The sequence below is a fragment of the Zonotrichia leucophrys genome, chromosome 25 (assembly GCF_028769735.1).
Source record: "Zonotrichia leucophrys gambelii isolate GWCS_2022_RI chromosome 25, RI_Zleu_2.0, whole genome shotgun sequence".
Taxonomy (NCBI): Eukaryota; Metazoa; Chordata; class Aves; order Passeriformes; family Passerellidae; genus Zonotrichia; species Zonotrichia leucophrys.
The window spans coordinates 663,234-688,655 of NC_088194.1; the positions used below are offsets into that span (position 1 = coordinate 663,234).

The 25,422-nt window shown below is 65.7% G+C and overlaps 4 protein-coding genes across 5 annotated transcripts; 3 read left to right on the forward strand and 1 right to left on the reverse strand.

The window, feature by feature from the left end:
* The first annotated feature begins 142 nt into the window (after positions 1–142).
* LOC135457584 (lysosomal acid glucosylceramidase-like) lies at positions 143–3,069 on the forward strand. The gene is made up of 10 exons (XM_064732292.1): positions 143–212; positions 338–529; positions 603–749; positions 871–1,004; positions 1,614–1,786; positions 1,879–2,116; positions 2,196–2,420; positions 2,510–2,673; positions 2,755–2,880; positions 2,961–3,069. The coding sequence occupies exons 1-10, from the start codon at positions 146–148 to the stop codon at positions 3,067–3,069; spliced, it is 1,575 nt and encodes a 524-aa protein (XP_064588362.1). The 5' UTR covers positions 143–145.
* Positions 3,070–4,666: 1,597 nt separating this feature from the next.
* MTX1 (metaxin 1) lies at positions 4,667–7,984 on the reverse strand. The gene is made up of 8 exons (XM_064732690.1): positions 7,751–7,984; positions 7,598–7,667; positions 6,647–6,726; positions 6,426–6,518; positions 5,971–6,153; positions 5,658–5,734; positions 5,255–5,409; positions 4,667–5,057 (listed from the first exon to the last, which is right to left on the reverse strand). The coding sequence occupies exons 1-8, from the start codon at positions 7,829–7,831 to the stop codon at positions 4,831–4,833; spliced, it is 966 nt and encodes a 321-aa protein (XP_064588760.1). The 5' UTR covers positions 7,832–7,984; the 3' UTR covers positions 4,667–4,830.
* Positions 7,985–9,092: 1,108 nt separating this feature from the next.
* Positions 9,093–16,622, forward strand: THBS3 (thrombospondin 3). 2 transcript variants are annotated; one of them, XM_064732702.1, is made up of 23 exons: positions 9,093–9,210; positions 9,908–10,114; positions 10,241–10,497; positions 10,589–10,691; positions 10,913–10,939; positions 11,202–11,284; positions 11,367–11,418; positions 11,503–11,651; positions 11,780–11,920; positions 12,080–12,157; positions 12,239–12,391; positions 12,490–12,600; positions 12,702–12,809; positions 13,033–13,192; positions 13,279–13,397; positions 13,506–13,558; positions 13,709–13,902; positions 13,976–14,154; positions 14,260–14,308; positions 14,434–14,630; positions 14,706–14,878; positions 16,029–16,168; positions 16,323–16,622. In XM_064732702.1, exons 1-23 carry the CDS (start codon positions 9,132–9,134, stop codon positions 16,379–16,381), a joined length of 2,871 nt encoding a protein of 956 aa, XP_064588772.1. In that variant the 5' UTR covers positions 9,093–9,131; the 3' UTR covers positions 16,382–16,622. The 2 variants fall into 2 exon arrangements, with proteins under 2 accessions (XP_064588772.1, XP_064588771.1); XM_064732701.1 differs by having other exon boundaries at positions 11,367–11,651.
* A 415-nt stretch (positions 16,623–17,037) lies between these two features.
* Positions 17,038–24,098, forward strand: MUC1 (mucin 1, cell surface associated). The gene is made up of 7 exons (XM_064732735.1): positions 17,038–19,633; positions 20,272–20,876; positions 21,133–21,206; positions 21,306–21,448; positions 21,716–21,834; positions 21,917–22,063; positions 23,441–24,098. The coding sequence occupies exons 1-7, from the start codon at positions 19,582–19,584 to the stop codon at positions 23,513–23,515; spliced, it is 1,215 nt and encodes a 404-aa protein (XP_064588805.1). The 5' UTR covers positions 17,038–19,581; the 3' UTR covers positions 23,516–24,098.
* The last annotated feature ends 1,324 nt before the right edge of the window (positions 24,099–25,422 follow it).

Here is a 25,422-nt window from a genome sequence, read left to right on the forward strand (position 1 = left end):
GTCCCCTGGGCAGGGGGATGATGCTGGGGCTCTCCCTGTGTCCCTGTGTGTGGCTGGGCCAGGCTGAGCAGCTCTGGGTGCTGACACCTTGTCCTGCTCCCAGCGCGTCCATCGACATTGTCAGAGCCGCTGCAGCAGAGGTGCCATGGGGCCAGGTTGTGCCAGTGTCCTGGGCTGGCTCCTGCTGGCACAGGCAGCCCTGCAGGTCACAGGTACGTGCTGGCATGTGTCCCTGAGCTTTGGAGGGTGGCAGATTTGGAGTCTGTTGTGGGTCAAAGGGATGAGCTGGGCTCCTGCCACAGCCCTCAGTGCCCACCTGGTCTTTCCTCTGCTGCAGGTGGCCGTCCCTGTGATGCCAAGGATTTTGGGCATGGCTCGCCGGTCTGTGCCTGCAGTGCCACGTACTGTGACACTTTGGACCCCCTGGTCCTGCCAGCCCCTGGCTCCTACATCAAATATGAGAGCAGCAAGGCTGGCAAGAGGCTGGAGCGGAGCGAGGGGAGCTTCCAACACAACGCCAAGAGCCCAGGTACCACCCTGGGCTGTGGGAGGGTCTGTCCTCTCACAGGTGGCAGGGCTGGTGACACTGTGTGTCCCCACAGATTTCCACCTCACCCTGGACACCACACAGAGGTACCAGAAGGTGAAGGGCTTTGGTGGCTCCATCACTGACGCAGCTGCCATCAACATCCAGTCCCTGTCCAAGGCTGCCCAGAACCACCTGATCCGCTCCTACTTCTCCGAGGAAGGTGAGCCCAGGGCAGCAAAGCTGTTGGGGTCTGGCAGCTGAGATTTGTTCTGGGGGGCTGGGGGATCTGGAACCCCAAAATGCAACTTGAGAATGCCCATCACCACCTGCCCTGTCCTCAGGCATTGAGTACAACCTGGTGCGCGTGCCCATGGCCAGCACTGACTTCTCCATCCGCCTGTACACCTACGCTGACGCCGAGGGAGACTTCGAGCTGAGGCACTTCAACCTGACCGAAGAGGATACGCACATGAAGGTGAGTCCTGCAGGAAGGGTCTGAGGGACTGGGGCTGCTGTCTGGGTGGCATAGGATGGGATCCATGGGATGGGATCGATGGGAGGGGATGGGATGGGATCTATGGGATGGGATCGATGGGATGGGATGGGATCCATGGGATGGGATGGGATGGGATGGGATGGGATGGGATGGGATGGGATGGGATGGGATGGGATGGGATGGGATGGGATGGGATGGGATCCAATCCATGGGATGGGAATGGACTGGGGTGGGATGAGATGGGATGGGATCCATGGGATGAGATGGGATCAGTGGGAGGGGATGGGATGGGATCAATGGGAGGGGATGGGACAGAAAGGATAGGGGATGAAAGGCACATCCTGCTGATTAGGAGAGAGAGCACTCATCCTTCCAGCTGTGGGGAAGAAGGGATGGGATGGGATGGGATGGGATGGGATGGGATGGGATGGGATGGGATGGGATGGGATGGGATGGGATGGGATGGGATCCATGGGATGGGATGGTTAAAGGGAACACCTTACCGCCTCTGGGGAGGGAGGTGACTCCTCCTGCTGTCCAGCACTGGGACAGACCCAGAGATCTCTGTGCCATCCCACTTCTCCCTAGATCCCCATCCTCCAAGCAGCGCAGGCAGTGGCCAAGCGGCCGCTGTCTCTGTACGCCAGCCCTTGGACCTCCCCGGTGTGGATGAAGACAAATGGAGCAATGACAGGGAGGGGAACACTGAAGGGCAGCCCTGGGGACAAGTACCACCGGGCCTGGGCCAAGTACTTTATCCGGTGAGGGGCCACAGGAGTGGTGGGTGCCAGGGATGCCATACCTGGAGCTGGCACAGGTGTGACGGGGCCATTCACCTTCTACCCCACTCCAGGTTCCTGGATGAATACGCCAAGCACAACCTGACCTTCTGGGCAGTGACAGCAGGGAACGAGCCCACGGCTGGTGAGATTGTCTTCTACCCCTTCCAGTGCCTGGGCTTCTCCCCTGAGCACCAGAGGGATTTCATTGCCCAGGACCTGGGCCCGGCGCTGGCCAACAGCTCCCACCGCCACGTCCAGCTCATCATCCTGGATGACCAGAGGGTCATGCTGCCCTACTGGGCTGAGGTGGTGAGTGCCCACAGCAGCTGTCCCGGCCCCACAGCAGATCTCCCAACCCTGGGCACTGGTGACACTTTTCTCCTGCCAGGTTCTCAAAGATCCTGTGGCTGCCAGCTACATCAGCGGCATCGGCATCCACTGGTACCTGGATTTTCTGGCACCCATCGACCTGACACTCTCCATCACCCATCACCTCTTCCCAGACTATTTCCTCCTCTCCACGGAGGCCTCCACAGGCTCCTACTTCTGGGAGCCCAGGGTGGTCCTGGGTGGCTGGGAGCGTGGGAGCAAGTACAGCCACAGCATCCTGTCGGTAGGGCCTGGTGGCAGCTGGGGACACATTGGCCACCCTGGCCAGCCCCTGGGCCTGCCCGTGGCTCAGTACCACCCTCTGCCCTGCAGAACCTCAACAACTATGTGACGGGCTGGACTGACTGGAACCTGGCCCTGGACATGGAGGGAGGCCCCAACTGGAGCAAGAACTACGTGGACAGCCCCGTCATCGTGGACAGCAGCAAGGATGTCTTCTACAAGCAGCCCATGTTCTACCACCTGGGCCACTTCAGGTGGGTCAGGGGGAGCCACAGGCTGCTGGCTTCAGGTACCACATCCTAAGTACCACACTCTGACCCTGCCTGTCCCCACAGCAAGTTCATCCCCGAGGGCTCCCAGCGGGTGGGACTGGCTGTCTCCAAGAAATGCCACCGGTGTGACCTGGAGCACTCTGCCTTCCTGCGCCCCGACGGTGCCATTGTGCTGGTGGTCCTGAACCGGTGAGTGGCTGGGTTCTGATCCCTGCTAAAAGGCCCCACTGATCCCACTGAGCCCCCATCCCCTCTGGCTTTCCCCACAGCTCCCCCACGGACGTGTCCTTTGGGATCTCTGACCCGCACGTCGGCTTCATCGAGGCCGTGGCTCCCAGCGACTCCATCCAGACGTTCCTCTGGAAGCAGCCAGCCTAGCCTGGCACGGGAGGGAGGTGCCAGAGCCAGGAACATGCTGCTGGTGGCAGCTTGGAGACAAGACTCCAATGGGGCTGGGGCTGCAGCACAATCCCTGCAGCCCCCTGCGCCCCAGAGGACCTGTATGACCCTGGGGCTGCAACGCCTGTGCTTTTCTAGATGTTTCATAAAATCAACAGGTTTTCTACAAACTTGCACGAACCCCTGATCTCCCCTTGGTGCCAGCTCTGTGGGCAGGACTATGCCAGGGGCCAGAGGAGGCAGATTTGAGGTTCCTGGGGCGTCCCACAGGGTTGGTGCTGCAGGGGACTGTCCCCATAAGGGGTGGCATCTCTCTCCTGTCTTCCACTGCAGCATCCCCCAGGCAGGGAAGGGCCCAAAGCTGCAGTCAGGACACGCAGCCGGGATTTAGAGCAGAGCTCTGGCGTCGGCAACCCCAGCTTCTCCCCAGCCAGAGCTGTGCTTTCTCCTCCTGCTGGAGCAGCCATCAGCCCCTGCAGCTAATGGGAACCGGGAGCACGGGGCACATAGTTCCTGAGTGACGTTAGAGGGGTTTGCACTGACTCACCCCCTCCCAGTGGGGCCCCTCGAACTGGGCCAGTATGGGGGAGGCTCCGCAGCTGGCCCAGCACCGTGGCTCTGCTCCAGCCCAGCGTGGGGGCCCCTGGCTACTGCACCCGGGTTGGGGGGGCACAGGAGCGCAGCCTGGGGACATTCAGCCGCCGCAGCAGCAGCAGGGCTGGGATGCCGCTGGTGGGGGGCACAGGAGCGCAGCCTGGGGACATTCAGCCGCCGCAGCAGCAGGGCTGGGATGCCGCTGGTGGGGGGAACAGGAGCGCAGCCTGGGGACATTCAGCCGCCGCAGCAGCAGCAGGGCTGGGATGAGGCTGGCGACTGCCAAACAAGCGAGGGCTGTGTGCCGGCCTGGCCCCGCGCCGCCTTTCCATCCGTGCATCGTAAACCGGAGCCGCAGAGCAGCCAACAGCGGCACCGGCCCCACGCCCGGTGGGACCGCGGGGGCAGACGGAGCCCAGGTGGCCGCCCCCGACCCCGCTCCCAGCCCGAGCGATGCGCTCCCAGCTGTGCCAGCTGCGGGAGCTCCCCGGCGCTGGCAGGCGTGCTGGAATGCAAACAGATGTCAGCGCTGGAGGGATCCCGGCTGCTGGAGCGGGGCTCCGGGTGTCCCGCTGGCAGCGGGGAGTGCTCCTGGGCTGGGGACGTGTCCTGACGAGCAGCCTCGGCTGCCCTTGGCTCTGGTTTTGTGTCTCGGCTGTGCTGCCGGGCTGGCAGCAGCGTGGAGGGGAGGTATCAGCCCTGCAGAGCTGCTGTCTGCACTGCCCTGAGCGCTGCCACAGGGGAATGATGCAGGGGAAATGTGGGGCTCAGCCCCACAGCTGCTGGAGAAGGGACAGGGACACTGCTCAGATGCCACAGATGCTTTTAGGTCCCCCCTCTGGGACCCCTGCAAGACCCAAGGCTGGAGCGAGGGGCAGAGCCACAGCCAGGACACATTGGTGCCTGCTGCAAAACTCCAGCCTGGGCAACTGGGGAAACTGGGAAGGGCCTTGGGGGTGCTGGGAGTACGAGAGGGCGCAGGTGGAGAGAGGGAGGTTTATTGGTGAGGCAGGGACGCTCCCACGGAGAGGGCTGTGGTTCCTGGTGGCGGGACACAGAGCAGAGCAGCGATGCTGCCAGGCTTCCATAGAGTAAAAACAGTCAGTTCCAGGGGCTGGGAAGGAACAGTCACACAGCTCTTCCTCCTCACTCCTCCTCCTCCTCTTCCTCCTCCTCCATGGCGATGGGCTGCCGGCCGGCCGGCCCCACGCTGCCGCGCTGGATGGAGACGATGCCGCTGAGGAAGGCGTAGCCCAGCATGGCCGCCAGCCCCACCAGCACTGACAGCAGCTGCTTGCGCCGTTTGTGGGGGTCCTCCTCTGCCTCAGTGCTGTCCGTGCCTGCAGCCCGAGGGGCACTGCTCAGGGGGTCACCTGGAGGGGGGCAGAGATGGGGTGTGGGTGGGAAGGGTCACCTGGAGGGGCAGAGATGGGGTGTGGGTGGGAAGGGTCACCCTGGAGGGGCAGAGCAGGGGTGTGGGTGGGAAGGGTCACCCTGAGAGGGTGGGGATGCACCTGGGGGGGACAGGGCACCCCCAGAGCCGCAGGGTGAGGTGGGGGATGGCTCTCACCTCCGTCCCAGGGGAAGTAAAGGCTGAGGATGGAGGTGCAGTAGTTGCACAGGTTCTGCAGGGACTTCAGGTGCTGCTGCAGTTTCCCGTTGGGCAGCTTCGCCTTCAGGAGCGGCGCCAGGCGGCTGAAGACCAAGGCGTCGAGGGAGGCCGGCCTGGGGCACAGAGAGCCCTGTCTGGGCCACTGTCCCCACCCAAAGCCACCCAGAGCCACCAGGCACCGCCAGCCCCAGCTCCCCCAGGGGACAGCACGTGGCTCTCCCTCCTTGGGACAGTGCCCTGTGCCCTGTGAGCCTGTTCTGCCCCCAAAGTGGCTGCAGCTCCCCTGCAGACCACGGGGCCTCAGCCCTGCTGGGGTGTGGGGGCTCTCAGGCCCCTTCCCCTCCCCACTATGGCCACCTACGAGTCTCCAAAGAAAAACTTCTGGGAGCCGAGGCGCTGGGAGAGGAGTGTCAGGCATTCCCGAGCTTCCCGGTAGAGCTGCAGGAGGAGGACAGAGGGTTGTCACCTGCCCAGGTACCACCACAGTGCTCAGGGGATCAGGAGGGGGGAACCCACACCCCAGTTTGGATTTTTTCAGAGCCAATTTTAAAGGTGCAAAGCTTATTTCTGGGTGAAACATACAAATGGGGATACGAGCATCATGAAGTCACCCCAGGACAGCCTCACAGGGATTTCCCTGTGAGGACCCACTGTGCCCAGACCCCATCCCTCACCTCCTTCTCCAGCTTCTCCTCATCCTCCATGTAGTCATCCCCCCAGATGAGCTGCAGCCGCTGCAGGTGCCGCTTGTGCATGGCGTTGGGCAGGAAGAAGTTGAGGGGGAAGGGGATGGTTTCCGCGTACCACTTCCGCGTGTGCTCCACGTAGTTCTTGGCGTCCACCCAGAAAGTGTGGATCTGTGGTGGAGAACAATCCACAGCCTGGCCACGGCAGAGCTGCTGGCACACCAGAGCCCCTGCCTGGCACAGCCACCCCGGAGAGCACGAGGGGCTGCAGGAGCATTGGGGTTAAGGGCAGACCCCAGCCTGGGCTGCACAATCCACGGCTGCCACCCCCAAACTCCTACCCCAGGATGCTGCTGCTGGCAGCTGGGCACACCCAAGCCTGCTTGCACAGCTCCAGGGAGCAAAGCCCATCCCCAGCAAGCCTCCCTCTCCTGCAGCCTCACCAGTACTGGCAGCAGCTTCTCCTCCAGCAGGGACACGAAGGCCAGCGTGTCCGCGCTCTGCGTGGCTGACAGGTCGTAGTCAGCGTTGTATTTCTGCAGAGAAAACACCAATTTAATCCCATGGGATAACCCAAATCCCATCCGTGGGGAACAAAACCTCCTCCCTGAGGGGCTCCAGCACCCATCAGCCCAGGGCAGGGCAGCCCCAAGCCCCTCTGTACCTGTTTCCTGAGGTGGGTTATGATCTGCTGAGGTTTGGAGATGGTGCCCTCGTCCCGTGTCCTCAGCGCGGGCAGGTGCCCTGTGGGCAGGGGGAGTCAGTGGGGGCTGCAGCCACTGTGCCCTGGGCAGGGGAGGGGTGCAGGGGGCTGCAATGGGGGGATGGACCCCCATGCCTGGATGAGTGGCATGAGGCAGTGCAGGGGTGTGAGGTGAGGTGGGGACAGAGCAGCACAGGGGAGGGGGTAGAAGCTGTGTGATGGGAAATGGGAACGTTCCAGGACAAGGGGGGTGTGGTGGGGATGGACAGGGAGTGCAATGGGGCATAAGAGTGCAGTGATGCATGGGGGAACAGAAAAAAGAGGGGTGCGATGCGGGTGTTCAATGGGACAGGAGTCACAATGGGATGGGGGGGTGCAGTGGGACAGGGGATGTGGTGGGGCATGAGGGTGCAATAGGACAAAAGGAGGTGTCATGGGACAGGGATGGGGATGAGAAGATGGAGTGTGAGGGGATAGAGGGGAATGCAGTGGTGGGGGGACACACAACGGGGTACAATAAGATGAGAGGGTGCAGTCAGGGGCATGGGACACGAGACATGCTATGGGGTGGGAGGGTGTGATGGGGTAAGGGGTGTAATGAGATGGTAATGGTGGTAATGGACAGGGCGTGTGATGAGGCACAGGGGGTGCTATAGGGTAGGACGGTGCCACGTGGGGAGGAGAGGCCATGGGGCAAGAGAGATGCAGTGGGATAATGGGGTGCAATAGGGCAGGGGGTCAGCGGTGTGGGGCCAGGGATAAGGAGGGATAAGACGGGCTGGGAGGCTGTAATGGGGTGGGGAGCGTAACACGTGCAGGGTGCAGGGATGGGGAGTGGGGGATCGGGATCACGGGGCTACCATGGGGTGGGGGTCCCGGTGCTGGTGCCGGTATCCTCGGCAGGGCCCTTACCGGAGGGGCTCCTCCAGGGGCTGGTGACCCGGTGCACCTTCAGCGGCGCCCCCGTGAACCGCGCGTAGGTCTGCGGGAGGGACGGACGGAGCGATAGAGCGGGGCTCGGCCCGCGGGACCCCGGCCCACCCCCGCGCCGGCCCCGGCGCTCACCAGCACAGCCAGGCAGTCGGGATCCACCGAGGGCAGCCCCCAGCCCCCGGCCCAGCAGAACAGCTCCATGGGCGCCGCCATCTTCCGCCGACCCGGAACCGGACGGGCGGCCCCGCCCGCCCCCGCCGCGGGGCGGCACCGACCGGGGGTCCCCGCGATGGAGCGGAGCCGAGCGGAGTCCGGGCTGGGAATGCTGGGGTGGGGTCTGCGGGGTCCTTGGGGAAGAACCCGCGTCCCGTCCCGCACCGCACGGCTCAGCTCAGCTCAGCTCCACTCTGCTCGGCCCCGCACCGTGTCACAGTCCTGCCGTGTCCCGCATCTTTCTGCACTGCCCCGCACCGCTCAGCTCCACGCTGCTCGGCCCCGCACAGTCCTGCCGTACCCCGCCTGACCCTGCACGGCTCAGCTCAGCTCAGCTCAGCTCTGCTCACCCTGCCGTGCTCCGCACCGTGCTCACAGCCCCGCTGTATCCCGCATCTCTCTGCGTTGCCCCGCACCGCTCAGCTCCGCACCGCTCCGTCCTGCTCAGCCCCGCATCTCCCCGCATGGCCCCACATTGCCTCGCACGGCTCAGCTCAGCTCCATCCTGCTCACGCTTCTCGGTCCCGCCCCGCACTGTCCTGCTGTGCCCCGCATGGGCCCGCACGGCTCAGCACAGCTCCGCACCGCTCACCCTGCTCGCCCCGCACCCTCCCGCAGCTCTCCACGGGCAGCAGCCGGGCCCGGAGCCCGCTGGCAGCGGCGGAGGGAAAACGCCCCGTGTGAGGCTCGGGACCACCCCCCTCCATCGCCCGCACCCCCTCGTTACGCGGGGTCGCTGGCGCGGAGCCGGCCCGGGGGCGCGGGGCTGGGGCAGCCCCGGGGCCGGGCTCGGCCGGTTGTTATGGTACCGGGGGAAACAGCTGTAAACACGGCCGGGACGCCGCGGGCCGCCCGCCCGCCTTGGCCGGAGCTCCGCGGGAGCGGCTCCGCGGCCCGAGCATTCCCCGGCGGTACCGAGCGGCCCAGGGGCTCTGCCGGTCCGCGGCGTGGGGCACCCCGGTACAAGCGGCCCCGCGGCCGGTCCCGCTCTCCCGGGCCGGGATGCTCCGGCGCTGCTGGGGCGGCCCCAGCCCCCCCGCCTGACCTCCCGGTGAACCGGCGCTGTGAACGGGGGACCGGCAGTGCCGGGGGGTCCCCGAAGCCCCGCGCTCAGTGCGCCGCGCCGGCACGGTGCCCCCCTCCGGGGCCGGAGCCGCGGCCGGTGGCCCGCCGGTGTCCCCGGGATGCGCCCGGTGATTGACGGCTCTTTGTTTCCTCCTCGCCGGCCCCGCCGGCCCCTCCCCCGTGCGCCACCCCGCCCCGCCGCGCTCCGCTTCCCACCGGCGGCACCGGCGGCACCATGGGGGCACCGGGGAGCCCCGCGCTCCTGGCGCTGCTCCTGCTGGGCGCCGCCGCCGCGGCGCGGCAGGAGCTGCAAGGTACCGGAGGGGCTCGGGGCGGCGGCGGGGCGGCCCCGAAAGGGCGGCGGGACGGGCGGCACTCGGGGGTCGGCGGCGGCAGACCCCGTCCCACGGCCGCTGACAGCGGCTCTGCTCGCCCCGGGGGAGCTGCGGGCACCGGGGACTCTGGAACGTTCGCCCCGGGGCGCTGGGTGGCCGCCGGCTCCGGTGCTGGCTCGGGGCCGCGGGGCAGTGCGAGGCGGGGGCTGACCCCGGCGCCGCAGCCCCTCTCGGACTGCCCGGTGCGTCTGCACGGAGCAGGAGGGCACCCGTGCGGCAGCGGCACCGAGCTGTCCGCGCTCCCCCTCAGCGCCCCGAGCCGGTACCGGAGCCCTGAGCGTTCCTCCGGTGTCTCCCGGTCCGGCCGCCCCGTACTGGGGCTGGCCCGCGGGGAGCTCCGCGGAGCGGGATTCAGGGAAGCCCCAAGAGCGTGGCGGGCTCCGGGCCGGGACTCTGCCGGTCCCGCCAGTGCGGGGGCTCCGCGGGTCCCGTTAGGAGGCGCGGCCGGTCCTGGAGCGCCACCGCGCGGGGGCGGCCCCGGAGCCCCCCGGGCTTCCCTGGTCCCCCCAGAGCCGGGCGGTCCAGGGACACCCCCGCCCACCCCCGCTGTGACCGCACCGGGCACCGGAGCTGCGGCTGCCGGTGCAGTGGCCACCCCGGTGCTCGTGTCCCGCAGTCATCGACCTGCTGCTGGTGAGCGAGGCTCGGCAGATGGCCAGCGTGGCCCACAAGATCCGCATGGAGCTCCTGACTGTCAACGACGTGTACCTCCTGTCCACCTTCCGCCTGCCCCCCAAGCAGGGCGGGACCCTCTTCGGCCTCTACTCCAAGAAGGACAACACGCGATGGCTGGAGGTGTCCGTGGTGGGGAAGATTAACAAAGGTGGGTGGGGATGGACTGGGACGGATGGGGCTGAGCTCCTGCAGGGAAGAACAACGGGCACACACCACTGCCAGGGTGCTGCCGGTGCTGGGGGGGAGCTGACGGCCCCTTCCCGCTGCCCTGCAGTCCTGGTGAGGTACCTGCGGGAGGACAACAAGGTGCACTCGGTCAACCTGCAGCACGCACACGTGGCGGACGGGCAGAGCCACTCTGTCATCGTGCGCCTGAGCGGGCTGCGCAGGGACACGCTCAGCGTGGAGCTCTACGTGGACTGCAAGCAGATGGACTCCAGCGTGGGGCTGCCCGAGCTCTCCGAGATCCCCCTGGGCGAGGTGGAGTCCATCGAGGTGCGCACAGGGGTCAAGGCTTACCAGAGGATGCAGGTGAGTGCCGGGGGGATTGAGAGCCTGGCTAATGCACGCTTGGGGATGGGCAGAGCCCTCCATGCTGATTGCATCTCCCCACACACATCAGGGGTTTGTAGAGTCGATGAAGCTGATCCTGGGAGGGTCCATGAGCCGTGTAGGGGCCCTGAGTGAGTGCCCTTTCCAAGGAGATGATTCCATTCACAGTGCAGGTAATGGCTTGGGAGGCTTTTGGGGTCATGTGTGTGGGCTGTGGCACAAGGAGGTTGGGGGATGACAGCACAGAAGGGTGTTCCTGTCCCTCCTGGCCCAGTGTCCCCACAGAGGTGGGAGCTGCAGTGCTGCACATGTGCTGACCAGGAGTGACCATGTGAGGTGACGCTGCTGGGGCGTGACAGCAGCTTTTGGTAATGCCTCGTCTCTCTCCTTGCAGTGACGAGTGTGCTGGCCTCCATCCTGGGTAAGTCCCTGCTCTGCTTCCCTCATTGCCTGGTGTGAGGTGTTTGGGGTTCCATGGAGGCAGAAATCCCTGCACAGCCTGTCCCAGTGCCCCATGTGGGATCAGAGGGTGTGGGGTGTGCTATAGGGAAACGTGCCCTGTGTGAGCACAGGCTGTCAGGTGCCTCATCCTCCTAGCTCAGTGCCAATGGGCAGAGCAGTCCTGGCCCACAGCCCTGGGAGATTTTGTGCTGGGATTGACCTTTCCTTTCTGCTGCTGGCAGGTGAGCAGACCAAGGCACTGGTCACGCAGCTGACCCTCTTCAACCGGCTCCTGACCGAGCTGCGGGAAGACATCAGGGACCAGGTGGGACTGAGGGGGTGCTGACACTCCCTGGGCTGGGTTTTCCCAGCACCCTCCTGATGCTCTGTGCTCTGCTGCCTTGCAGGTGAAGGAGATGTCTCTGATCCGCAACACCATCATGGAGTGCCAGGTCTGCGGTGAGTGCTGGCGAGGCCCTGCTCCCACCTTGGGGGGCAAAGAGCCACCTTGTGTCACCCTTCACCTGCCTCTCATCTCCTCAGGCTTCCACGAGCACCGCTCCCGCTGCAACCCCAACCCCTGTTTCAGTGGTGTGGACTGCATGGAGACTTACGAGTACCCTGGGTACCGCTGTGGGCCCTGCCCACCGGGGCTGGAGGGCAACGGCACCCACTGCGCTGACATCGAGGAGGTGGGCATGGGCTGGCACTGCCAGGGCTCTGCGTGCAGGGGATGCTTCCTCTGGGAATGCCCTGGGGCAGCTGCCACCCTGCAGGATGCTGTGCCAAGGATGAAGCCGGTGTCTCTCTGGTGTTGCAGTGTGCCCATGCCAACCCCTGCTTCCCGGGCTCCAAGTGCATCAACACAGTCCCGGGGTTCCGCTGCGAGCCCTGCCCCCGGGGCTATCGGGGCAACACCGTGTCTGGCGTGGGGGTGGACTATGCCAGGGCCAGCAAGCAGGTGAGTGCAGTGCATGGGGCTGTGGGGTCCCTGTGGGATCCCTGGAGTGCAGGACAGCATGGATGATGTTGGAGCAGGACATCTTCCTGTGGGCAGGAATGGGCAGAACCACCCACAGGGAAAAGCCCCAGGTGAGCATTTCTCCCACATTACGCACAGGTTTGCACAGATATCGATGAATGCAACGATGGGAACAATGGGGGCTGCGACCCCAACTCCATCTGCACCAACACTCAGGTGAGCAGCGCTGTCCCGCTCCCTCCCTTGCTCCCGGGGCCGCTCAGCTCCCTCATCCCAGCCCTGCCTTCTCTCCCCCAGGGCTCCTACAAGTGTGGGCCCTGCAAGTCGGGCTTTGTGGGCAACCAAACGTCTGGCTGCGTGCCCCAGAGGTCCTGCAGCACTCCCACCTCCAACCCCTGCGACATCAACGGCTTCTGCCTGTTTGAGAGGAACGGGGAGATCTCCTGTGCTGTGAGCAGGGGATGGGGACAGGAGGAGGGTGTGGGGGGTACAGAACGGCAGCATTGGTCCTGCCAGGGCCTTTTCTAGCTCCTGATCTCTTTATTCAGTGCAACGTGGGCTGGGCTGGCAATGGCAACGTGTGTGGGCCAGACACAGACCTGGATGGGTACCCGGACGAGCCCCTGCCCTGCATCGACAACAACAAGCACTGCAAGCAGGTGGGCTCCTGCAGGGGAGGCCCAGGGGGTGCAGGATCCACAGCAGGGCTGTGCTCCAGGCCTCATCTCCTCCCTGTCCCTAATGCTGGCTGTGCCTGCAGGACAACTGCCGCCTGACGCCCAATTCTGGCCAGGAGGATGCTGACAACGACGGCATTGGGGACCAGTGTGATGACGATGCTGATGGTGATGGTGTCAAGAATGTGGAGGTGGCTGTGCTGGATGGGTGGCCATGCCAGTGGCTCGAGGAGAGCTTCTTGTTTTGGCTCAGTTCTGAGTCCCTCAAGATGCTTCTCCTGGGGAGCAGCAGGCTGGTGGTTTGGGGATGGTCTCAGGGTGCTGGAGATGTCTGTCTGCCCTGACCACTGTGGGACTGTAGCCTCTTCTCTGCCCACCACTGCAATGCCAACATCCCCATTCTCTTCTCCACAGGACAACTGCCGGCTCTTCCCCAACAAGGACCAGCAGAACTCGGACACTGACTCCTTTGGGGATGCCTGTGACAACTGCCCCAACGTGCCCAACAACGACCAGCGGGACACGGACAGCAACGGCGAGGGGGATGCTTGTGACAATGACATTGATGGGGATGGTGAGCTGCTCTTGGGCTTGCCTGGCTGTGCCAGGGGGGCAGGGTATCCTGTAGGGGAGGGCATCCACTCAGCACCATCCTTGCAGGGATACCCAACATGCTGGATAACTGCCCCAAGGTGCCCAACCCTCTGCAGACCGATCGGGACGAGGACGGTGTTGGGGATGCCTGTGACAGTTGCCCTGAAATGAGCAACCCCACTCAGGTATGGCTGGGGCCAGGCTGGGCCTGGGATGGTTGGGGCCTGGCTCAGTGGGGCCTCCTCTTCCTCGCCCCAGGATGTGCACTGAACTAGGGCTCCGCTCTCCTCCAGACAGATATGGACAGTGACCTGGTAGGAGACATCTGTGACACCAACGAGGACAGGTGGGGATGGCACTACAGTGGGGTGACCTCCCAGTTGTGTCCCAGGAGGCAGAACTGAGCTCCTGGTTCAGGGACCTGTCAGGAGGGACAGTGGGGTCTTTGGGGAGATCCCCACTTTTGTCATTGCTCTGACCTCGTTCTTGCTCGCAGTGATGGAGATGGACATCAGGACACCAAGGACAACTGCGCTGAGATCCCCAACAGCTCCCAGCTGGACTCGGACAACGATGGGCTGGGGGATGACTGTGACAACGACGATGACAATGATGGCATCCCGGACTATGTGCCACCTGGCCCAGACAACTGCCGCCTCATTCCCAACCCCAACCAGAAGGACTCAGACGGTGAGCATGGGGTGAGCAGGAGGAGATGGACCTGCCTGGGCTCAGCCCAGCCCTGACTGAGCACTGTCCCCAGGGAATGGCGTGGGTGACGTCTGCGAGGAGGACTTTGACAATGACACGGTGGTGGACCAGCTGGACGTGTGCCCCGAGAGCGCCGAGGTGACGCTGACCGACTTCCGCGCCTACCAGACCGTCATCCTCGACCCCGAGGGGGACGCCCAGATCGACCCCAACTGGGTTGTGCTCAACCAGGTGTGGGTGCTGCGCCCCGTGTTTCTGGGGGCTGCGCTGCAGGGTGGGGGCTCAGGGCACTGGGAGGTCACCAGGGGTGAACCTCACCCAGCTGTCCCCTCACAGGGCATGGAGATCGTGCAGACCATGAACAGCGACCCGGGTTTGGCTGTGGGTAAGATATATTCACCCACCCACAGGTTCTTGGGGGCAGCCCCCCTAACTCCCACCATGCAGGGTGAGGGTGGGTTGGCAGTCCCGTGGGGAGAGAGGGCTCCCCACAGCGTTTCCTGCCTGTAGGTTACACAGCCTTCAACGGGGTGGACTTCGAGGGCACCTTCCACGTCAACACCATCACCGACGATGACTACGCCGGCTTCATCTTCAGCTACCAGGACAGCGCCAGCTTCTACGTGGTGATGTGGAAGCAGACGGAGCAGACTTACTGGCAGGCCACCCCCTTCCGGGCTGTGGCCGAGCCGGGGCTGCAGCTCAAGGTGGGTGGTGGCCCCACCCATGGGATGGGTCAGGCCCCCTTTTGAGCCCCCCCTGAAGCCCCCATGCACCTGCAGGCGGTGAAATCCTCGACGGGCCCCGGGGAGCACCTGCGCAATGCTCTGTGGCACACGGGCCACACGCCCGACCACGTCCGCCTGCTCTGGAAGGACCCGCGGAACGTGGGCTGGAGGGACAAGACGTCCTATCGCTGGCAGCTGGCACACAGGCCCCAGGTGGGCTACATCAGGTAAGCAGGGGGGGCGTGGGGACCGCTGGGGAGGGGGCTGTGACACCACCAGTGGTGCACCCCCAGTGCGGCGGAAGTCACTGGGGAGAAACCAGCCCTAGAGTGAACCAGCCCTGTGATAACCACGAGTTAGGGTCCTGTGGATCCCCCTCAGGGGTAGGAGGATGTCCTTGAGGAGGTGTTGTGCTTCCTGGGACCACCCTAGTGAGGGGATGCTGGCCGTGGGGTGATCCAGCCCTGCGGGACCACCACAGTGTGGAGATGCCGGCCATGGGGGGATCCAGCCCTGTGGGACCACCTTAGTGAGGGGATACCCGCCATGGGGGGGATCCAGCCCCTGAGACCACCTTAGTGAGGGGATGCTGGCCATGAGGGGATCCATCCCTGTGGGACCACCTTAGTGGGGTGATTTTGGCCATGGGGGGATCCAGCTCTGTGGTACCACCGCAGTGTGGGAATGCTGGCCATGGGGGGGATCCAGCCCCTGAGACCCCCGCAGAGGGGGAATTTTGGCCATAGGGGGGATCCAGCCCCGTGGGACCACAACAGTGAGGGGATTTTGGCCATGGGGGGATCCATCCCAGTGGGACCACCGCAGTGTGGGGATTTTGGCCATGGGGAGGGTTCCTGCCCGGTGGGGCCGCAGCCGCGTTTCTCCTTTAAGGCTCCCGCCGGGGCGGCCGCGGCGGGGGGGCTCCGCCGCCGGGCCCTCCGCCCCCCGGGCCCCCGGGGCCATTGTCCCGTCTCCATGGCGACCCCGCCGGCGCCTTTCACATGCAAAGCGCCCGACAAAGGCGGCGGGGCCGGGCCGGGGGCGGCGCGGGGGGCTTCAGCCCGGCCACGGCGGGGGGCCCCGGCCCGAGCATCCAGCCGGTCCGGTGCCCCAGCCGGTCCGGTGCCCCCGGCCCAGTCTCCCGCAGGATGCCCCGGCTCCAGCCCGGTGCCCCCGTCCCCGGGTCGGGATGCCCTGGGCCCGGTGCTGCTCGTGGAGGGGTCCCAGTGGGATCCGGGTGCTGGCCCTGATGGCGTCTCAGTAGGATCCCGGTGTTTGCCGGTCGGGTACCGGCGGGGTCCCGGTGGAATCCCGGAGCTGGCCCCGGCGGGGTCCCGGTGAGGGCCCGCTGAGCGGTCGGGCCCCGTTCCCCGGCAGGGTCCGTCTGTACGAGGGCCCGCAGCTGGTGGCCGACTCCGGTGTGATCATCGACACCACGATGCGCGGGGGCCGGCTGGGGGTCTTCTGCTTCTCCCAGGAGAACATCATCTGGTCCAACCTGCAGTACCGCTGCAACGGTGAGCAGGGTCCCCCGGGACCCCCGCCCCGCCCCGGCCCGGCGGCCGAGCATCCCCTCCCGTGCCCCTGCGGCGGGCTGAGCCCTGGCCCGGGGGCTTCACCGGGGCTCGCTGCCCTCCGCGGCTCCTGACGCCCCCCGCGCTGCTCCCACAGACACGATCCCCGCCGACTTCGAGCCCTTCCGCCGGTTCCTGCTGGAGGGACGCGAGTGACCGCGCCCGGCACGGGCCTCCCCCGCCAGCGGCACCGGTGGCGCTCCGGGCTGCCGCCAGCGGCGGCACCCGGGGGCGCACCGGGCCCCGCCGCTCCTCCCGGCCGGGCCCCGTTCCCGGCCCCCCGCGGACTTTGCACTGCCAGTACCGGGGCCCCGCAGTGCCGGGGCTCCCGCCACGCCTGCCCCGGGCGCTCCGGTCCTTGCCCCACGCCTGGCCATAAAGTTTTGAGTGTTTTCTACCCTGCGCGCCCGCTCCTTTGAGGGTTCCCACGAGTCCCCCCCGCCCCGTGCTCTCGGTTCCGTCCCGCGCCGTCCTCCGGTGGTCGCGGGGTTGGGTCAGCGCCCGGCCGGTCCCACCGGCGCAGCCCGCGGCGGCGGGAGGCCGGGACGAGTGCAATATTGGTGGGCGAGAGCACAACACTGCACCGCATCCCGGCCCTCCCGCCGCCCCGGAGGGAGCGGAGCCGCCGCCGCCGCCGCCCGGGCCGCTCCGTGGGAACTGCGCGGCGCGCACCGCGGCTCGGCGGCAGGGACCGGTCGCCACGGCGACGGCTGTCCCGGCAACGCGGCGGAATGTGCCCCTACCCCCCCCATCCCGCCCGCCCCGGCACCGGCCCGGCCCCCCCGCCCCGCGGCGGCGGCGGCGGCGACAATGGGCGCGGCGGCACCGGGCCCCTCTTAAAAGGGCAACGCGGGGTTGCCCTCCGGTGTTGGGGACGGGACCGGGACCGGGGCCTGTGCCCGGAGCCGCGGAGGGAGCGCAGCTGGCTCTCCCCGGGAGTACCGGGACAGGTGAAATCACCGCTGGCTGCTGAGCGCCTTCTCCCGCGCCCCCGAGCTGCGAGGGGCGCCGCGGTTCCCATTCCTGTTCCGGTCCTTCTTCTGCTCCCTCTCCGATCCCGGTCCGGTACCGTTCCCTGTTCCATTCCCGGTGCGGTCCCTCTCCGCTCCTGCTCCATCTCCTGCTCCCTTTCCTAGTCCCGCTCCCGTTCCGCTCCAGTATCGGTCTCACTCCCGTTCTGCATTACTGCACTCAACTCCCGATGCCGCTCCCGGTCTGTTCCCAGCAGCGGTTCCGCTCTCGCCCCAGTCCCAGTCTCAGTCCCAGTCCCTGTCTCGCTCCCGGTTTCACTCTAGTAGAGTAACCTTTACCCCTCTCGGTCCCGGTCCCGGTTCTGGTCCCGGTGCGTGGCGGGAGCGTCATGCGGGGCTGTGTCCGCCAGGGGGCGCCGCAGGTTCGGGGCCACTGGCCCGGGGTGGGGACGGGGAGAGTCGGGACCACCGGACCTGGACACACGGACACACCGGGCATGGACAGGCTGGACACAGGGATCTACTGGGCACGGACACACGGACACACCGGGCATGGACAGGGTGGACACAGGGGATCTACTGGGCACGGACACACCGGGCACGAACAGGGTTAACACATGGGATTTACCGGGCACGAACACACAGACACACCGGGCATGGACACCCAGACACACCGGACATGGACAGGGTGGACACACGGGATCCACTGGGCATTGATAGGCTGGACACAGGGGATCCACCGAACACAGACAGGGTGGACATAGGGGACACACCGGGCACAGACAGGCTGGACACACGGGATCCACCGGGCACGGACAGGCTGGACACAGACAGGCTGGACACAGGGAATACACTGGGCATGGACAGGGTGGGCACATGGAACCCACTGGTCATGGACAGGGTGGACATACAGACCCACAAGACAAGATGGGCACACAGACCCACTGGGCATGGACAGGGTGGGCACATGGGACCCACTGGTCATGGACAGGGTGGGCTAATGGCCCCTGCTCCCAGGGCTGGTGGGTGAGAGCAGTTGCTGGGACCCCTTCTTGCCCCTCAGCCCCACACACAGTGTGTCCTCTGTGGGGTCTGCAGGAGGAAAACCGCAGCCCTCACTCTGGGGGGGATGGCTGGCTCAGGGGAAAACTCCTGGAGCTGCGTGGGGAGGGGGATAAGGGCTGGAGCAGAGGGCAGCAGGGTCAGCATCACTGCACGGGGAGAGCCTTTCCCCTGGTGAGGCCTTTTGGGAAGGAAATGTTTGCCCAGAGGTGCTGCCTGCATCCTGCCTGCAGCTGCCTGCACGTGGCCTGGCTTGCCCAGGCTGTGGCTGCTGTGGGGGGAGCAGAGTGGTGCTGAGTCCCACCCCACCTGCACATCCATCCCTTAATCACTGCAGCATGGAGGGTCCCCCCTCTCTGCTCCCCTTCTCAGCACCACCTCAGAACCCTTTGGCATGCCTGGGGTGGCACTTTGGGCTCACACGAGGCTGGCCAGGAGCCAAATGTGGGGACCCCAACCACAACCACCCCAGGAACTGGGACCCCCACAGGAATCACCACCCTGATGAGACACTGGGGCCCTCCCAGGGATCAGGAATTTCTGCACAGTGGGATCAGTAGCTTTTGATGCCCATCCGTGCCAGGAGCCCATGTCACCTGCGCCCAGGCACGGGCGGTGCCCGTTACCTGTGGGGTGGGGCGCTGGCACCTGGCATCCCCCGTGTCCTGGCTGGGGATGGGGGTTTGTACCTGCTGGGGGGGCCCTGGCACTTGGAGGGAGCTTACTGGGAGGTGCTGGGATGTGGTGGGGCCCTGGGCTGTACCTGCGTAATCGTTTCGGGGGGGTCACCGCTGCTTATTTGAGTGTAGGGCGAGGCGATGACCAGCCGCTAATGATTAACCCTGGGCTGAGCCGGAGGATGAGGCCCCCCCTGCGCGAGGGGCTGGGGGTCTCCGTGTGCCCCCCGTGCCCCCCACAAGGTCGGTAGCTCAGCGTGGGCAGCCTGGCAGATGCTGCTCCACCCCTGCCCCAGGATGCCCGGCTGCTGTCCCGTCCGGTGCCCACCAGGGCTGTGCCCACCCGTGGCACGGGGACGCTGCCAGTGACATCTCCAGAGCCAGGGAAGCGTGAAGGACCCAGCCTGGGGGGCTGATGCTGCGGGTACCCCCTGGGCGCCGTGGCACCCCTGTGCCAAGCGGGGCAGAACGACCCCCCCTGCCTGGAGCCGGCGGCGGGGCGGGGCCTCCCCACCTGCTCCAGGTGCTCTATAAAGCTCAGGCCGCTGCCGAGCTGCCAGTTCCGGATCCCTGGAGTGAGGAGTGTGCCACGGGCTAACGGGAGAGCAGCGGCTGCCGAGCCCCGAGAGGCGCCGGCACCCCCTGGATGAGCCCCATGGCGTTCCCTGTCCTTCTGCTGCTGCTGGTGCTGGGCACAGGTGAGGGGCTGGGCACAGGTGAGGGGCAGGGGAAGCAGAGTGGGATCCCTATCAAAGTGGGGACCGGGGGATGCTGTAACCAGTGGCATCCTGGCACCCTGTTCTGTCTCTGGGGTGCAGCACCCCGGGTTGGTCATGCCCAGGTGTGTTGGTACCTGGGGGCTCAGGGCACGGCCCCTCTGCCATGTCCACAGCTCGGCCAAGGGCTGGGCTGTGCCGGGACCAGCCGGAGCAGGCTGTGCCCGGGGCTGGCGGGCTGGAATGCAGGTGTGTCCCGCTGAGCACCCAGACCCCGCTGGGAACCTGCCCGAGAGCTGCCTGTGCTGGACCCCAGCCAGGCCAGGCAGGTCTGGAGGGCACCAGGGCACCCAGCCTGTCACCCACAGCAAGGGGGGCTTTGTTGGGTGGCATGCCAGGGTTTGCAGGGCTGGGCATGGCACTGGTGTCAGTGCCCAGCCAGCTGCACCTGGACCCTTGGTGGTGCCAGAAGTGCCCGATCTTGGGGTGTTGCTGAAGGTCTTGTTTGCCTTGTGGGTGCTCGGGTTGTGGTGCTGCCCACAGTGCCCAGCTGATGAGGTGTTTTGGGTGAAACCTTCCCTGACTGGGCTGCAGGCATTGACTCCAACGGTTTCCTCCAGGTACCCATGCCATGACCACCGAGACAACCATGGAGATGGAAACCACTGAAACGACCACGGTGGAGATGACCACGGAAAGCACCGCCAGCACCTGGCTGCCAAATATATTCCCCAAAAGCACACGGGCCAGCCGGCCCCAAACCCCTGTCTTCCCCTATGCCACCGCGTTCCCTGGCAAAAACACCACGAACTTCCAGTTTGGCAACCACTCCACCAGCAATGCCACATCCAATGGCACTGTGGTGCCTGTCCCCAGCAGCCCAGCCATGCCCCATGCCAATGCCACCTCAAACAGCAGCAGCTGGGCACCCCACCTTGGCACCAACGGCAGCTCTGCCGCTCCCACCACCATGCACGGCAGCACCAAAGGCAATGGGAGCACCAGTGCTCAGGTCTTTCCCACCCAGATAACGTCCGAGGGCAGCACATCTCCCACCCAGGGTGGTCCCAACCCCAGCAAAACCTCAGCCCAGCTGCCTGGTCCTGCCCGGCTGCTCGTCCGTGTCCCGCTGTCCTTCCGTATCATCAACAGGAGCTTCAACGAGAGCCTGCGTGACCCAGCATCAGAGGATTACAGGAGCCTGAGCCGCACTGTCCTGACCATGGTGAGTCCCAGCCCCACCAGCAGAGGCTCTGGGCTGTGCGGGGAAGGAACTCCCTCAATTTGGGGCAGAGGATTTGCTGGGAAGGACCCCCCTCACTTTGGGGCAGGGTCCCTGGGCTGTGCTGGGAAGGAGCCAGCTCAATTTGGGGCTTTCCATGGAAGCACCCAGGGCATCCCGTTCTGCATGAAGACAGGAAAGGGGGGTGTCTGTGTCTGTGTCTTGGGGAGGTGGCCATGACCTCAATGCTTCCTTCCAGTTCCAACACGTCTTTGGCTGCCCGGGCTGCATGGGCACGCAGACCTACACCGGGTGCAGCGAGCTGCAGTACAGGTGAGCAGCAGCAGCGCCACTGAGGTGTGCTGCAGTGTATCCCCCTGGTTTGTACCCCCTCAGGGGGCAGTCTGGGTGCTGATGTCTCCTCCCATGCAGCCAAGGCTCGGTGCAGGTCCAGTCCACCCTCGTGTTTGGGAATGGAAGCGATGCTGTCACTGCTGATGCTGCTGAGCAGCGCCTGAGGAAGAGCCTGGACCAGAATGGCTTCATCATGGGCCTGCAGCTGGACAGCATCCAGAGTGAGAGGCTGGGGAGGGAGGGGGATGGAGCCTGGGGGAAGCCTGGGGGGCTCCAGAAGCATTGTCCTGTCCTGGTTGAGGCAGGGGCTTGCTTGGTGCTGTGATGGGCTTGGGGCTTGCAGAGGGTGGGGCCAGGGCACATTCCCAGTGCCTGTGTCAGGCAGGATCCCTCCCAGCAGGGCTCAGACCCTGTGTCCTGTCCCAGGGACCTCTCAGGGCTCTGTCCCAGCTCTGCCTGTGGTGCACACACAGCTCTGCTCCTTTCAGGCTCTGCAGCAGTGATATCCCCAGCTCCAGCGCCCATGATCCCAGACTGGGCCATCGCTCTGCTGGTCCTGGTCAGCATCCTGCTGCTGTTCACCCTCTTCACCTGTCTCCTCCTGATGGTGAGGCCCCATCCCCATCCCTCACCTGCACCCCATCCCTGTCCCCACACCAGCCAAGCCCTGACCCCTCTCTCTCCCCAAGTCCACCTGCACCTGCCGCCGCAAGAGCCGAGGGAAGCTGGACCTGCTCAGCCAGAAGGATTCCTACCACCCCATGGCTGAGTACCTGCAGTACCAGAGCCACGGGCGCTACGTGTCCCCCAACAGCAAACCCAACCCCTACAGCCAGGTGAGAGCCAGGGCCCCACACCTGGGGGCTCCCAGAGAGCAGGAGTGAATCCCTGGGTTAGTGGGAGGTGATGGCAGGGCAGGGACGGAGATGGCAGGGCAGGGATGGGGATGGCAGGGACAGAGATGGCAGGGCAGGGACAGGGATGGCAGGGATGAGGATGGCAGGGACGGAGATGGCGGGGCAGAGACGGAGATGGCGGGGCAGGGACGGAGATGGCAGGGACGGAGATGGCAGGGACGGGGATGGCGGGGCAGGGATGGAGATGGCAGGGACGGGGACGGCAGGGCAAGGACAGGGATGGCAGGGCAGGGATGTAGATGGCAAGGACAGGGATGGCAGGGACGGGGATGGTGGGGCAGCGACGGATGTACAGGTAGCTCGTCCCTCCCCAGCCCTGCTGGGAGGTGAGTAACATTCACGCCTGGCTGGAGCAGCAACCAGCGCGGGCAGACCCAGCCCGGCTCCGGGGAGCTCCCCCGACCTTGGGCAGCCTCTCCCCATGCCCGGCATCAGGGGGCTCGCTGCCTGCCCACCCTGCCCCTTCTCCGGCCCTGCTGCGTCCCTCAGCTCTGCCGTGGGTGGGAGCAGCGCTGAGGCACTGCAGAGCTGATTGAGGCGTTGCTGAGGAGGTGATTCCCGCAGCCAGCATCCCTCATCCCGGTAGCTCCCAAACTGGAGCCGGCGCTGCTGCTGTGCCGCCGGGAGCCACAGAGGGCTCTGCCAGGCGATGCTGGGCACGGGGGGCCGCCCTGTGCTCCCCCCAGGCGGGGCCGTGTCCAGCTGCTCCGGCTCGCTGAGAGCAGCTCACCCTGAGCAAATACCAGGGGCCTGGGTAAATATTTACCCTCGCACTCGCCGGGCCGGCTTATCGTGCGGGAACACGGCCGGGGCCACCGCGGCTCCTCCTGCGCACGGGGAGCGGCGGGCCGGGGTGTCCCTGGGGCCCGGGGTGCCCGCAGTGCCCATGGATGGGGGCCCGGGGTGTCCCTGGGGGCCCCGGGTGCCCACAGTGCCCATGGGTAGGGGCAGCAGCCCACCACGGTGGGAGGATGCAATTTTTGCTTGCCCACAGTGGGCATGGAGAGGGTGCAGATCTTCCTGTGCCCACCACAGTGAGAGGATGTGATTTTTGCTTGCCCACAGTGGGCATGGGAGGGTGCAGGTCTTCCTGTGCCCACCACAGTGGGAGGATGCGATTTTTGCTTGCCCACAGTGGGCATGGGAGGGTGCAGGTCTTCCTGTGCCCACCACAGTGGGAGGATGTGATTTTTGCTTGCCCACAGTTGGCACGGAGAGGGTGCAGGTCTTTCTGTGCTGCCCTAGGATGGGGGCTCAGCCCAGCCCTGACACCCTCTCACCTTTCCTGCCCCGAAGGTGGCCGGCGGCAGCACCACGAGGTCCGGCACCTTCACCTACACCAACCCCGCCGCCGGCTCCGACAACCTGTGAAGGGCTGGCTGGAAGGAGCGCGGCTGCCGAGGGGAGGGGGCAGCCCCAGAGAGCCGCCCCCCACTCCCGGGAGGGCAGCACCGGCCCCGGGCGCATCCCCCGGTGCTGCTCGGCCGTGGGCAGCGGGAGCCGGACGGTTCTGGAGCAGCCGGATTCGCGCACATGACAGAACTGCATGAGCGGAGATGGGAGAGGGAAGATCCCGCACACAGCCCACGGTCCCCGCACTCGCTTGGCTTTGCTACCCTGCTCCGTGCCAGGAGGACGGGGCTCGGGCTCCCCCTGCGACTCAACGGCTCTTTTTGTGGTGTTATTTGATATAAATATCTCTGTTTGCGGGGTGTTGGTGCCGGGCTTGGCTCGGCGGGGTGGCAGCTCCTGGGCTGGGGTGTATTTATCACGGTTCAAATAAAAGGATGGGGGGCAGCCATGTGCCAGGGGGGCTTCTCTGGGACAGGGCTGGCGCCCACCGAGGTGTGGCCTGGGCTTGGGTGGTGGCTCTTGTTTGCCATTCCAGGCAATCCTGGGTTTGCTGCTGGGGATGTCACCATGTTACCCACTCTGAATGTCACCCATCCTGCCAGACCCTGTCCCTCTCACCCCTCCTGGCAGTTTCTGCTCACGATTTACCGTGTCTGGTTTGACATGCCCGCTTTCCCCGTGGCTGCACAGGCGGAATGTTCAGCTGGACGTGTGTCCCTGGCTGCCTGCAGCGTGTCCTGCTCCCCTCCCCTGTGAGCTCAGGCTCTTCCAAACCCTCACTGAGCCCCAAAAAGGCTCTGGGGGATGCTGCAAGAAGAGGCTGCGTGGCAGCAGCAGGGCACAAACCTTGGGAGCAGCCATCCCTGGCGGCCCCCTGGCAGCTCCAGTTTGAGCTGGGCCCCGTTCCTGGGCACTGGGAGTGTTTTGGCAACGGCTGAAAAGGCAGAAAAACAAGGAAAGCAACCCTTGCCCAAAGAAAAGCCCATGTGGTGGCAGGCACGGGGCCAGGGCTTGGCTGGGAGCAGCCCCAGGAGCAGCACTGGGCAGCTGATGGAGCCCTCAGCTGCAGAATGTGGGCTCTGGGTGGGGCCCGTGGCTGTGCCAGGTGCCCAGGAAGCCTGGCACGTGCTGGCAGCTATCAGAGCTGGGCTGGGGTGCAGCCAAGGGGTCTCTGGAGAACAGGGGGCTCCCCGAGATTGATGGGGGTCTGGCACAGTGGAGCACCCCCCACCCCCAGATCCTTTCTGCCAGCTGGATATGGGGTTGTGTGCTTAGCACAGAGCCCCAAAGGGGATGGGGTGTGCCTTGCACTGCTGCTTCCCCTCCCAGCCCCCCCAGGCCTGGGCAGGGCCCCAGGGATCAGAACAGGGCCCTGATTTGAAGGGCTGGGCCCTACAAAGAGTTGTCTGTTCACAGAGAGCTCAGCCCTGTGGCCCCGTCCCCTTCCAGCTCCAGGGACAGGCACCCACCCACCTGTGGCCCCTCCAGCTGCCATGCAGAGTACCCAGGTGAGGGGATCCAGCTCCAATACCCATCTGAGAAGGTGCCTCAGCACCCAGCAGCCCCCTAGGCTGTTGTGGCTGCCCATGGGACTCCCCAGCAGTGCTGAAGGAGTTTATCTGGGCCCAGTGGAGAGCTGTCCCCTCCAGGAGCCCCCTGTGATGGGTGGCAGTGACCACGTGGCCAGGCAGAGCACGGGCAGGACCTGACACGTCAGCGCTGCCCGGGCTGGGCACGGTTGGCACCTGCTGGCCACGGCCCAAAGGACAGCCCGGCCCCATGGCCCCGGTGCCGTGCACGCCTCAGGACACGTGCTGCTGGACAGCCTGCTCTCACAGCCCCATGGCTGGCCCAGCACCACAGCCCTGAGAGCCCATAGCTCTGTGATCCCATAGCTCTGTGATCCCATAGTCCTCAGACCCCAC